At 40.0% G+C, this 14,554-nt stretch overlaps 1 protein-coding gene across 4 annotated transcripts in view; it reads right to left on the reverse strand.

The window, feature by feature from the left end:
- Window positions 1-13,619, reverse strand: part of LOC134861332 (plectin-like) — a 133,255-nt gene extending 119,636 nt beyond the window's left edge. For all 4 annotated transcript variants that reach the window (XM_063878455.1, XM_063878454.1, XM_063878452.1 and 1 more), the window contains exons 1-2: window positions 13,432-13,619; window positions 10,564-10,760 (exon numbers count right to left, since the gene is read on the reverse strand). In XM_063878455.1, coding sequence (XP_063734525.1) covers window positions 10,564-10,753 — 190 coding nt within the window. In that variant the 5' untranslated portion in view covers window positions 10,754-10,760; window positions 13,432-13,619. The remainder of the gene's footprint in view (window positions 1-10,563; window positions 10,761-13,431) is intronic.
- Window positions 13,620-14,554: the final 935 nt, after the last annotated feature.

The following is a 14,554-nucleotide window of genomic DNA, read 5'->3' on the forward strand; positions in this document are numbered from 1 at the left end:
TGTTTGCCCCCAATCTGACTGGTTATAAGCTTGCAAGAATCATGCTCATAACAGGCCGACACATAGTGCAGGCAAGATAGAAAAGTATGAACATAGAGGTTAAAAGAGGCCAGGAGTTTACTGGAAAGGTGGCAAGACCAACCACAAAACATATATGCATATAAATATATGTTGAAAAGGGAATCCCTAATTATCTTCCCATGGTGAAAATACAATTGAGCACATATTTTCTCATAACTAGTGTTGTACATGCCTTTTAGGGTGGTAACATATGAATCTACTATTTATCTATTAAATATGAATCTACTACTGATTTGATAAATACTGTATACCACTTTTTTAAATCCATAAACATGTCTATTTCACAACATTCAGACCATTTATTGTAATAACCAGTGGTTCAGGATCTACACTGCGCAGCTGGACTGTAAACAGTCCGTCTTTCTGTTTGTTTCAAGGTGTGTTTCTTGTGTTTGATATTCCAGTGGGGCTGACTCGCAAGACAAGCAAGACACATCATGAACAGTATTAATGTTTTTTTTTTTTTACAACGTTAGAAAAAGACAATAAGAATGAGATACCAGTGTTCACAAATCACAGCACATTTATACTTGACTGCCATGAGGATTACTGAAGCAGAGCTCACCACTGATGGAAAAAGCATAACACAGACACACACAGACACACACAGACACACAGAGACACACAGACACACACACACAGAGACACACAGAGACACACACACACAAACACACACACACACACACACACACACACACACACACACACACACACACACACACACACACACAGGCCAACAGCTAGACTGCTAGACAAACATCTAAATTACTGTGACGGCTGGTATTAGGGGAGAATTTATGGCAGGCTTTAACTAACAAAGACTCATCCTCTGCTGGATTGAGATGGAAAGGAAATTATGGAGACATGGTCTGAAAGTCAAAGTAACCTCTATGTGATTATTTACTACCTTGTTTTTTTTCTTTTTGACAGTCAATAATTGAATAATTTGAAATTATTGGGAATTTTGCCTTTTACCAAGCAGCCTATTAAAAGGGCATTATTACGGCATGAAGTCCAGAACAACTACGATGATTTGTATTGCTAGTAAAAAGGGTTGTAGCACTGAAAAGACACAATCAAACACATCTCCCTGTCTACTTCATTCTTCTGTCAGAGAATGATCATCACCAGTGTGGAGGCTTAAAGCACTTCGCTGTCAGTTAGTCAAGGCTGACTGGATACTGCTCTAACTTAGCGCAATAATGTTGCAATGTTACTGTAATACCAGTAAAAGAACAAAAAGACACGCATAGAAACAGACCTGGCTCCCTCTTCTGGATATGAACACAAGATGCCATGACAAGTTATTGTATGCTTTTCCTCTCTTTTGTATGGATCATTCGTTACGGCTCATTTAGTGAATTTCAAACTGATGGTGAGGTTTAACATTCCTTCCCTGATGCAGCATGTAATGGGGAAAGGCATAAAGGTCAAATCTGTAAAAATGGAGGGAAAAAAAGCCATTCTGTCTATGTTTTTGTCCATTGAAATACGACAGAGCACAAGGAATACCCTGTGCTATTTGAGACGGCTGTGGGAAATGAGACAGATTTTCCAGAAGCTGTGATGACTCTTCAGGATGAACACTTTTGGCCTCTTTAAGAGAAAGTGCCACCTTGTGGGAAACTAGTTTATTGCGGATTGAAGGTGAACTTATAGATGTGTTCACTTCCCAGCATAAAGATTTATCTATGATAAGGTGGCAAATAGCTATTGTGGTTCAACTGCAGCTAAGATTTCATAATAGATGGGGGCCAAGAACATTGTTTTTTTCATGCACCTCATTTTTTGGTTTTTGTTTTGCAGAGAAAACAAATCTAAAATACACATGGTGTTTATTGTAGATGTTCTACTAAATTATCCAAAAGTTAGCTTAAGACAGCACCTCATTTACATTTTTAAGCAATATATACATGTTTTGTATATAAGTCATAAGCAGCGGAAGGCCAATGGTGGCGTCTTATCCTCCAAAACCTTTACACTTTTTTTTTAATTGATTAATGTTCTGGAAAAGTATGAAAATTAGAACATATTTATTAAGATAATGTTTTATTTGCATATTAAAATGTACCATTTAAAAAAAAATTGTTATACAAAAGAAAAATCATAATGTAGATCAATCGCTGAAGTCTCTTTGTAATATCTATTTGTTCATTCTTTGACCCTAATCCCATTAAACCTGCTGAATATGTTTAGAAATACAAGAAATATGCTCAAATAAGATCATTAGAGCAAAACTGCACAGCATAATATGATTAAATGTCAAACTATCCAGCTCAAATGCTTCTATTAAATGTGTTTTATTGCTCTAATATAAAAGCGGTAAGAGGGCAAGAGTCTTAGTAAGAATCTAACTGCACAACCACTGCATTAGTGTGGAAAAAGATTTACGCCTTTAAAGCTTCATCTCTTTTTCTCTGCTCTGACACAGCACATATTGAATGACATAATACCCCCTACAGCCTGTAATACAGGAGCTACATCGTGCGGCTGAGATACTTTGGTCTGTGTGCATCTCCACTGATCATTTCCACAGTAAATATCTACCACCTAGAATGTGTGTGAGAGAGAGAGCCTGTGTAGTGGTTCTCAGTGTCTGATCATTGCCTCCTCATGATGAATAATTGAGGAGTACTTTGCGACGCTGGGAATTTAAGTACAGCTTAGATTCTCTAGGCCAACACTGTAACACACAATGACAGGGAAAGGGAAATGTTTTTGAAACAAAATAAGTGTAAACCAAATATTAAATTAATACCACTATAAACCAAAAAGGTATCGCTTTAGATTTAGCATTTCCTTTACAACAGCATTTTAAAATGTAACGACTAATGCTAACTACAGTACTGTCATCTGCAAAGAATTTTCTGGTGCTGCAGCAGCTGTACTAAATGCTAACAATTTCACAATCACCACACTGTATATTAGAATGGCAGCTTTTGTGATTTATGTTAAAAAATTGTTATCTCTACTCAAAAAAATCCCAATCTATACAGTGGGGAGAACAAGTATTTGACACACTGCCGATTTTGCATGTATTCCCACTTACAAAGCATGTACAAGTCTGTCATTTTTATCATAGGTACTCTTCAACTGTGAGAGACGGAATCTAAAACAAAAATCCAGAAAATCACATTGTATGATTTTTAAGTAATTAATTTGCATTTTACATAAGTATTTCATACATCAGAAAAACAGAACTTAATATTTGGTACAGAAACCTTTGTTTGCAATTACAGAGATCAGACGTTTCCTGTAGTTCTTGACCAGGTTTGCACACACTGCAGCAGGGATTTTGGTCCACTCCTCCATACAGATATTCTCCAGATCCTTCAGGTTTCGGGGCTGTCACTGGGCAATACAGACTTTCAGCTCCTTCCAAAGAATTTCTATTGTGTTCAGGTCTGGAGACTGGCTAGGCCACTCCAGGACCTTGAGATACTTCTCACGGAGCCACTCCTAAGTTGCCCTGGCTGTGTGTTTCGGGTTGTTGTCATGCTGAAAGACCGAGCCACGACCCATCTTCAATGCTCTTACTGGGTGAAGGAGGTTGTTGGCCAAGATCTTGCGATACATGGCCCCATCCATCCTCCCCTCAATGCAGTGCAGTCGTCCTGTCCCCTTTGCAGAAAAGCATCCCCAAAGAATGATGTTTCCACCTCCATGCTTCACGGGTGGGATGCCGTTCTTGGGGTTGTACTCATCCTTCTTCTTCCTCCAAACACGGCGAGTGGAGTTTAGACCAAAAAGCTCTATTTTTGTCTCGTCAGACCACATGACCTTCTCCCATTCCTCCTCTGGATCATCCAGATGGCCATTGGCAAACTTCAGACGGGCCAGGACATGCGCTGGCTTGAGCAGGGGGACCTTGCGTGTGCTGCAGGATTTTAATCCATGAAGGTGTAGTGTGTTACTAATGGTTTTCCTTGAGACTGTGGTCCCAGCTCTCTTCAGGTCATTGACCAGGTCCTGCCGTGTAGTTCTGGGCTGATCCCTCACCTTCCTCATGATCATTGATGCCCCACGAGGTGAGATCTTGCATGGAGCCCCAGACCGAGGGAGATTGACCGTCATCTTGAACTTCTTCCATTTTCTAATAACTGTGCCAACAGTTGTTGCCTTCTCACCAAGCTGCTTGCCTGCTGTCCTGTAGCCCATCCCAGCCTTGTGCAGGTCTACAATATTATCCCTGATGTCCTTACACAGCACTCTGGTCTTGGCCATTGTGGAGAGGTTGGAATCTGTTTGATTGAGTGTGTGGACAGGTGTCTTTTATACAGGTAACGAGTTCAAACAGGTGCAGTTAATACAGGTAATGAGTGGAGAACAGGAGGGCTTCTTAAAGAAACACTAACAGGTCTGTGAGAGCCGGAATTCTTACTGGTTGGTTGGTAGGTGATCAAATACTTATGTCATGCAATAAAATGCAAATTAATTATTTAAAAATCATACAATGTGATTTTCTGGATTTTTTAAAAAACCTGCAAAATCGGCAGTGTATCAAATACTTGTTCTCCCCACTGTATATCGTACTTTTTACGAGTCAAACTAGTTGTATTGTTCTCCATATAAATGATAAAAGTGTAATACAATATGGATTGACATGCTGCCATCCATGGAGGACCTCTACACCCAGCAGTGTAGGAAGAAGGCCGGTAGGATATTAAAGGACCCCCATCACCCCAGCAACAATCTGTTCTGTCTGCTGCCGTCTGGCAGACGGTACCGCAGCATCCGGAAAAAGACCACCAGACTCAGAGACAGTTTTATACCACAGGCTATAAGACTGCTTAACTCCTGAACACTGTGAATGTCTACTCACATCTGTTTATAGTACACACATACATATATATATACATTATACACATCTGCCATACATATCTGTTTATAGTACACATATCTATATATTATACATCTGCCATATACATCTGTTATACATAATATATGCATCTGTCCATACCTCCTCATTCAACAGTGTAAAGTATTTAAATACTCTCAATGTATTCTACGTATATATTTCACATCCTCAAATCTTTATTGTTGTTATTGTAAATATTTTTCTCTCTTTTTGCACTATTTTATTTATCTTATTTGCACCATGTATGTTGAGTTGTTGGAGGAGCATGGGACATAAGATTTTCATTGCCAACATATACGTTGTATATGCTGTGCATATGACCATAAAACCTTGAAACCTTGAAAGCCTGGTCATTGATCATAAATTCCCATATCTAAAACCTATAATAAATTAACTAGGACAATAAATTAAAATAATCAAGTTTTCATCGTATATGTTTGTTTTCAGCATCTGATAGTATGAATCATCCATCCATCTTATTCCGCTTCTCCGTTAGGGTCGTGTAGGTAACAGCTCAGAGAGCCCCAAACGTTCCTTTCCCTGGCCACATCAACCAGCTCTGACTGGGGGATTCCAAGGCGCTCCCAGGCCAGCGAAGAGATATAATCCCTCCACCTGGTCCTAGGTCTACCTCTCGGTCTCTTCCCAGCTGGACGTGCCTGGAACATCTCCCTAGGGAGGCGCCCAGGTGGCATCATTACTAGGGGCCCAAACCACCTCAACTGGCTCCTTTCAACGCGAAGGAGCAGCGGTTCTACTCCAAGTCCCTCCCAGATGACTGAACTTCTCACCTTATCCCTAAGGGAGATGCCAGCCACCCTGCGGAGAAATCCCATTTCGGCCGCTTGTATCCGGGATCTCGTTCTTTCGGTCATGAATCAATCAATGTGGGGAAAATCCATTGACCTCCATTGTGTTTTGGTGGCAGCAAATGCCGGAGGAGACCGCAACAACAATGGTTAACACAATACAAATTACTAAGATAACTATACAACAAGAGTAACATAGAAACTGTTGTAAAATGTGATAAACAGCTGAAGATGTGTCCAAAGAATGGTTTGGCGCCCCCTATTAAAACAGTTAATCAACAGTTGTTTTAAGAGAGAATGCAGATATTCCGATATGTGAAGTACATCAGTGGAGTATTGAGTGTTTAATGAAACAGACTTTTATGTCGTCACATTTGATGGGCTTGTGTCACGCTCATATCAATCGTAATGGTGTCTCCTAATTCGTATTTACCACTTCCAAACGTCCCTGCTACATATTAAGATCTGATGGTATGTCATCAAGTGTTGAACCAGGTCACAACAAACTTTCCATCTCTGTAAAACCCTTTTTTTTAGTCTTTATGCTATGTTGACCATCTGCAGGCTTTAGTTTGATATAGTAGGGGCAAAATGAGAGTTGTGTCTTCTTATCTAACTTAAGGCAATAGAGCGTTTTTCCCAGTGTGATTCCTTAACCCTAATATCTGGAGCCTTTATAAGCAGACTTTTCATAATCCTTAGAGCCAAGACATCCATCAATGCCCTTCAAAATGGCCTATGTTGCAATGTTGGAAGTGAAGAATAATTTCTGTTTTTTCCCCCAAATCCAATTGGCTTGAATCTATAATTGGTAATTCAGTGGTCCATGCTACACACTTCCACCAACTCCATGAAAAATCGTACTGTTTCAATAATCCCACTGACAAACAAACAGAAAAAAAAATGTAACCTCCTTGTCATGGTAATTATCTGTGAATTAGGTTACTATTGATGTAACGTGTTCCTTGAATTTGCAAGATGGCAGCTAGAACAAAGAAACACAGCCTTCTGATACTCGTCTAGCACATACTCATCTATATACAGCCAGGGACACTCAGTCAGCAGAGTCCACAACAAAAGCTCAGCCTCGCCCACGGGTGCTGACACAGCCTGACTTGGCCTTCTGATGGATAGAGGAAGAGCAGTACAGGATGTGGATGCAGGCCTATTGTAGGTGCTGAAGGTATCCAAACTTCCTGTTAGCCCGGAGCATTCCAAAACAAACTCCATCAAAGACTTATTGTGCACGAATTGGCACATTGAACATTTGCACGTTACAAATAAAGGGGAGTACTGTACATCTAATTTCTGCACTACAATGCCGAAAACACCATACAAATACACATGTATTAAGGCTTTTCTTACTGTTTGTCTCAATTACGGATGATCTTTGATTCTTTTACCCTATCTACACCGACTGTTGAGTCAATAATAGCAACACCATTTGGAAGTCTTTTAAAAATAACCAAACAAATGTTGTTTAGATTCTTCTTGCATATATGCCAATGCATATACCAATATATATGTGACAGGCTGCACCACAAGGGGTTAACCATGTGACTCACTGACAATAACCCGGACTGCACATAAAGCCTGCACTCTTGCACTTTTGCACAATAACTTTGACCTGCACTCTCTTTCTGAACACATACTGTACATGTGTATATTTTTAACAATACTCTCGTTAGTTTTTATTTTTTTTATTTTAAATTTGTGTTTCATATCCCCGTGTGAACCTGTACTGTTTTTTCCTCTTCTCTGTTGCTGCTTAAACACTCCAATTTCCCCACGGGGATTAATAAAGGTACATTTTATCTTATCTTATGAGAGTTTGTTTGAGGACAAAAGTTAACCTACAGTATACTGTGTTAGAGGCAATGCATCGCAATGTGATGAGCTAATGGTCATTACACAGACAGTTATAATCATGACACGATCCTAAGCGTAATATCACTCAGGGGCGATTTCAGAAATCAAATGGCTAGTGAAGTGTTGTCTTACTGATACGTGATGTTATAGAGGTATAGTAGATAATTACATATAATGAGGAATGTTTATGACTTGGCATGTCTATTGACTTTGATCAAGTGCTGCAGTCAGAGGTATTCACTGACTATGAACTGTGTAAATGTATTTAACACTGGGCCTCAAGCTAGCAGCACTTCAGAGCAATGGCACTGCTTACCCACAGCGAAAATAAATAATGTGTTTCCAGCATGGATCCCAGCCTATTGTTTTAGGAGAAAAGATCCACGCCTCACACTTGGCAAACCACTAGCTACTTCTTGTCGCTGCCCTTGCTTTAATGTATAAAATGTATATCCTGTTCAGCTGGCAAAACCCATTTGAATTCTGCAGGGGAAACACATACCTTACATTTTCATTTTGGTTTCCTTTTCCTTACAGTATGACTACTGCTCCTTAGTGACCAGACATTTAAAGTTGCACTAGATAGGTCAAGGCAGTTTAAAATATATAGTTGGGCAACAATGGGAAAGAGCATTGTCCAAGCCTACCACCGTCAGACAAAGATTGCAAAGAAGTTCATGACTTGTCATTTTCCATTTCAACCGATTTGCAATACTTCAGTCCAAAAAATGTAGTTACACCTGGCTGCTGTGTAAAGACACAGAAAACCCTGATTACACTAAAAAAGATATACATACAAATACAAACTTGTGACAATGGAATTTATTGGTCTGTGCCTCAAACTGAGCTCTTTGACAATTGATATAATGTAACCTGGCAAGTCCTACCCAGATGGCCTTGACAAAATCTCAGGGTTTCGTTAGCCGGTAATTAACGGTTTATAGCTAGTAAAATGTATTTAAAAAACGATAAATTCAAAACCTGCCGGTCAAAATGTCCAGTAATAATGCTCGTACAACACTTGGATAACGTAGGCTACATTACTGGTGCTACGTCGCGTCAGTGATCGTGTTGCTTTTGTCATACGAAGCCAGATTGAATTAAATAACTACTTTTCAAACCTTATCCTTTTCTCCACAGTGCCGTGGTTCATTGTTTATTAATGTGGTTCAGCGGCATTTACCGCCCGCTGCAGTGCTGCTCATTCACCGGCGTTTAGTCTGCCGTTAGCTCACTGCAACGGCCGCTGGAAAGTATTCACTGCCTGACTGTCACACGAGCAACTGATGCATACCCCCCATCCCCATCAGTGTATGTGGTTCAGTCTGAATTGACTGTTTGGCATTACAACGCTGTTATGAAAGTTTGTCTGGTATAAGAAGGGTGATTAGCATAGCAGCCGAAGCTAATCTCACTACCTTGACTACTTGTTGCTATTTTATTGTGGCATACACAACAGCGGCATATTTTACCCGTGCAGAACCAGAGCTTAATCAGGCTCTAGCCTTTCGGGAAGCGGGGGAAAAAAGCTTGTTAACGTAATAGTTGCTTTTGTAACATCTGTTATTGAAACAGGACAGGCAAGTTTCGAATTTGTCCAGTAAAATAAATTATTTCCGGACATTTGACCGGCAAGAAAAAATCCTAGCGGAAACCCTGACCTATTCATGCCACATTATTCCTGTATAGTGACTTTTTTTCCAAAAAACAATTGCTCACATTTCCCAACTCACTTAAAACCAAGGTCACAATAGTCTGATTCACAGGATGTAGACTGCATATAAACCTGCCGTTGTCCCCCTATTTCAGATGGAATTCCCCTCAACTTTCACAATATGCGTATTTCCGTTTTGCAAGCGCACCATCCCAGGATCCTGGGCTTGGATGACAAACAAGATTGTGAATGTCAGGGTTGGGGAACCAACAGGACCCAAGTGCAGTAAATCAAGGGGAAGCAGGTAAAAGTCAAAAACAAAAGGCGAGCTTTATTCAAAAGTTGTTGACGAAAGCACAGGCAAGGGGAACACAGGACATGAAAAACACTTAGCTTCAGACATGAAGGGCGACAGGAACAGGCAGGTATCTTGGACAAGATCAGGGAAGAAATGACGACCACCGAACAACAGACAAAAGGGAAACTGGGACTAAATACACAAGGGTAATCACAAGACGAGAGACAGCTGGAAGGGGGAGGAGAAACACAGGGGCAACAGGTGAACACAATGACACAATCAGGCACAGGAGGGAAACGCAGACAGGAAGTGAAGCCTAACGAGTGACACAAGAGGGGAAAACATTTCAAAATAAAACAACACAAGGTCATGACAGACACGAAACAAGGAACATGACAGTGAATGGTTAAGGAAATACAAACAACCCAGAGCATTTGTTTCCTGGAGTGCAGGGTTCAAGTGAAATGTGGAGATACTCTAAGTCTCACCATGGAATGGTATGGTTTCAACAACTTCTTCTAGGTTAAAGTTTCAAGTCTGTTGAAAAGGTGACTGCACACAGAAGAGTGCTATTGATCACGTCGTTGACCAATAGCAAGTGAGAGTGCCAATCTTTGGAGAGGAATGGAGAGAAGGGAGACTTTCTTCATTCATTATCCTGTTTGCAACTTATGTTGAGTTTGGTATTCACAATCAGAAATCATTTATACGTCCGGCAGCGAACATTTGGCTATACTCAGCTTCGCCCTCTCAAAACATTTCTAGTTTAGGGTTAAGGTAACAACCAAGAACTTGACAAGATTCAAAGATAGCAACCGATAAACACCAAACGAACCGATGGATGGCGTCAGTGACTAATACCACTTGATATAGGCCTATATAGTTTATCCCTGCAAATAGTACCAATGTCACCGGGCCCAAGTCTCACAGAGTAAAGGTAAAAAGTGTATCACACATGTAAGATTAACACAGCAGTTGTTATAGTAAATCCCACCTGCAATGCGGATGACAGCCCTCTCTGCTGGATCCAGGACTTCCCCTGTGGAAGACTTTGAGCGCTTGACCCTCTGGTGCTTGGACAGGTTCCAGGGCAGGGTGTCCCCAGGACAGGGGACACTGCTCCTCTCTCCATGGTTTTCCTCTCCTGGGGTTTGATCCCTGCGTCTGTCTTTACGGGTCGCCATCACCTAACTTTGGAAAGATTAAAAGACAAGAGTTTGAGAAAAGATTGAGAAGGTCTTCTCCTGGTTATCATATAATACACAGTTGTTTTACTCATCAAAAGCTGTCAAAGGCCTCACAAACTTGGTTAACACTGAACAAGTTGAAATTATCTTGCCAACTGTCAGTGTAATCATTTACTGACACTTTGATCAAAAAGATACATACCGAGGTGTAAAAGACAGACAGGCAGGTTTTTTCTAAAGCAGCCATTGACATAGGCTTTCTGCTGTGTAACCTCATTCTTCTAATATTTAAATGCCATTGAAATGTAAGACAAGATAAAACTCAAAATACTTCACCTTACAGTGCCATAAAATGCAAAATGCAAGGGCTAGACACACCATGTACTGTGAAATATCATCCGTGGTGTGCAGATGCCTGTGGGTCACATTCAATGAATATGATAACAACACTGTATGGACCTTCACCTCCACCCGCCCATGCAAAATACATACATTGCACCTCTATGGCTTATTGACGTGGACTTTGGTCATAAGATGAGAGTTTAGAAGAGTAAAACATTCCCAGAAAGGATTACTACAGAACTGGAGATGTATTCTTTTTTATTCCAGATGTTCGCCACAAAAACATGGCATGCACATTACCCACAATGCAATTCAACCTAGCTAAGCTAACTGCTTTCCATCTCAAGATTGACTTTATGTGCATGACATTTGGCGTGTATTTTCAAAGCACAATTACTATTACGAAAGACCATAAATGAACACACAAAAGATAATGAATGTATAACAATCTCGAGACCAAATAAGTGCTGGCTTGAGTGACATCACCTGATGACATTTCACACAACTCCCTCTTGACCACAAAGGCTTATAACGTTTTTTTTCACATATATGCAGTAGTAATCTCCTGACAGTGAAGATCACCTTTAAGTAATCACACTGTTTGACATCACTGAAAATCACTAAATACGGTGTAGTTTTGGCTATATGCTCAAACTCTGAACTTTGCTTTTCCGGGTTAAACATTTACCAGTATTGTGCACCATCAGTTACTGAAGGCTATAATGACACAACTGAATGGGAAGCCTCTGTGTCACTGTTAAATAGCACAACTCATGACATCATACTTATCGTACTCAACTAATGTCTTGCAAAGCACATTGCATGTAGTGCTTAGCGTAAAACATCTGCAACAAATGTGTCTTATTTGCTGCTGAAACCCAACATAGCTTCATATCAAGAGAAGTTTATATGACAAAGAAATGTTAAAGGTATGAACATAGAGCATGGAGAAGCCAGGCCTATCACAGCTCAGGATAATACACAAATAAAACATGTTTTGAGAAAGTACAACCTACACTGATAAAGCTGCACTAGTCAACACAGAGGAATTACCTGAGTCATTGCCAGCACTCATAAACACCGTCTGTATACCTGCCAAGTAAAGTGAAGGATTGTTTCCTGAACAGCTCTCTTAAGGTGACACCTTACACCCAACACAAACTCTTGAGAGACACTACAGAAAATAATATCATAATTTTCATTCACTGGGCAAATTAAGGAAGTTGCACTATTTTGGTTCCATAGGATGACTTCTTTCAGGATAGGCATTTATTTTAATAAACGTTTTTCTTATGTAGATTTCTCTTAAATGTGCCAAATGCATTACTGTAGATAAAACTTCATTGCATTTTTAAACATATATTTTTAGAAAACTTGTTGTGCAAAAAATAATCACCTTGATGTTAGTAAACAACTGGGAACATTTTCTGTTAATATCTATACATTTGAATTATGCTATTCCCTGAAGTGTGGTCCCCACCCAGTACAACAGCAGCTTGGATAAACATGTGGAATGTAATAATTTGAGTAAAGAATATGTATTAATATAAGCCAATGTTTTGTCAGTGAGAAACCAACTGTAAGATATAAGCCTATGACAGTAGGGGATAGTACTACTGTAACATGCCTTAATGTTGACACAGCTATTGTGCTGTACATGTAAATCATTGGAAGTCCAGCTAGCATTGGGTCATGAATGATCATCACATGATCATCACCTTCTCAGGCACATACTGTATGGGCAGCTCATGGCTCGATACAGAACAAGCCTAGCTGTTACTGTTAGCCGTAGAAACACTGCTTGAACCTTTTTGTGTCAGCAGGACCCTCACCAAAAAAATGTTATCAGAGGAAGAAAGTTTACTAATTGGCTTATCATTTTTGTAATATCATGATTATAGTAGATCTGCTGGCCCTCAACTATGACCAGCAATCTAGATGATAAGAGCTGTCCCAATGTGTTTAATGTGATGTTGTGGACAGTATAAAACTGAATGAATTGTAAAAGGAGGGGCACAACAATTTGATTAGAACAGGTTATTCTTGCAGCGAGACAATTGATGACAATTAATCCAGGGCTATGGTGCAATTAAATTATGCATGCATGCCTTTGCTGGGCACCTTCAAGACTCCATACACCTGCACTACTAGTATGCACCTGCAACAAACTGATCCCAAACGCACAGTGCCAACATATGACGAATGGGGATGAGTCAGTAAGGCAAGTTAACACTAGACCACTCCTGTCTCTTTAACCTACCACTCTTGTTGAAGTGCTCACTAAAAGCCCATGCGCACACACACAACGAATAGCAGTTAGGAAATGTTCTTACCTTACTGCTGTGCTGGATCAGAGCGTAAAAAGCGTGTCAAACAGCCATGAATGCCAGAGCTTCAGGATGTGTCGTGCAGGTTATCGCCAGCCATAACAAATAAAAGTGGACGCATTGCATGTGAGTACCGGTAAGGTTGAGATAGCCACTCCTTTCACAGGAGGCAGGGCTGCTAGAGAGACTACCCGCCGTGCAGAATCCGCAGTCATCTGTGGTGTTTTCCTTGCTCCGTGTATCCCTGCTCACCTGACATCCCTACCCTTGGAATTTTAAGGTCGCATTCATGCATTTGTTAACTGACAACCCCCGAAGCTACAAGACGTTGCTTTTAGTGTTAATATTTTCAGAGATACGTCCTTGGCGGGAAGCTTAGTCCAACGAGATCCTGCTGTGGAGCTACTGTTCCCGATCGACAGCAATTAACGGCGGTTCGCCACCAGCAGGGTCTGCTACTGCTGCGGGGAAAAGCTGCATGACTCACTGTTCGATTAGTTTGCCTGGATGTCCCGGCTCAGCCTTCTCTTTAGCTGATGGGTCTGCATTACAGCTCTCAGGGGGAAAAGGAAGAGAAGATGAAGGTTTTAGGGGATATAGGGTTTAGTAAAAATGTCCAATGGATTAAAATTAAAAAGATATGAAGCTAAAGTAAAAATGTGCAATGCAGAATAAATGAAAAAATGTAAATTGTTTATATTATGTTAATATAAACAATTTACATTTTTTTAATCCATTGGACATTTCAAATGAGCATAATATATTAAACTAAATTTTAAAACCAATGTGTATATGATGTAAAATAAAATGTGCACATTGTACACAATGATGTGACAATAAAAAATAATTGTACTATCTTTTTGTACTATCACATTATTTGTAGCCATTTTTCTAGGAGCTTTGATGCAGCTATCTTCTTCTCTTTATGCAACCAGAAGTGAACAGCTCCTGTCATGTGAAAATGTACACTAAACATGTGACAGTGCACATATTTCATTGAAACCCTTTATTAATCCAATATTTGCTGGAAATAAATGTGTATCATTCAGTAACATTTTTAGACCCTTATTGATTAAAACATTTTTTTGCGGTCACTATTGTGACCAATGGGATTAAATCCTGAAATAAA

Source organism: Eleginops maclovinus, chromosome 3, assembly GCF_036324505.1.
Source record: "Eleginops maclovinus isolate JMC-PN-2008 ecotype Puerto Natales chromosome 3, JC_Emac_rtc_rv5, whole genome shotgun sequence".
Lineage (NCBI taxonomy): Eukaryota > Metazoa > Chordata > Actinopteri > Perciformes > Eleginopidae > Eleginops > Eleginops maclovinus.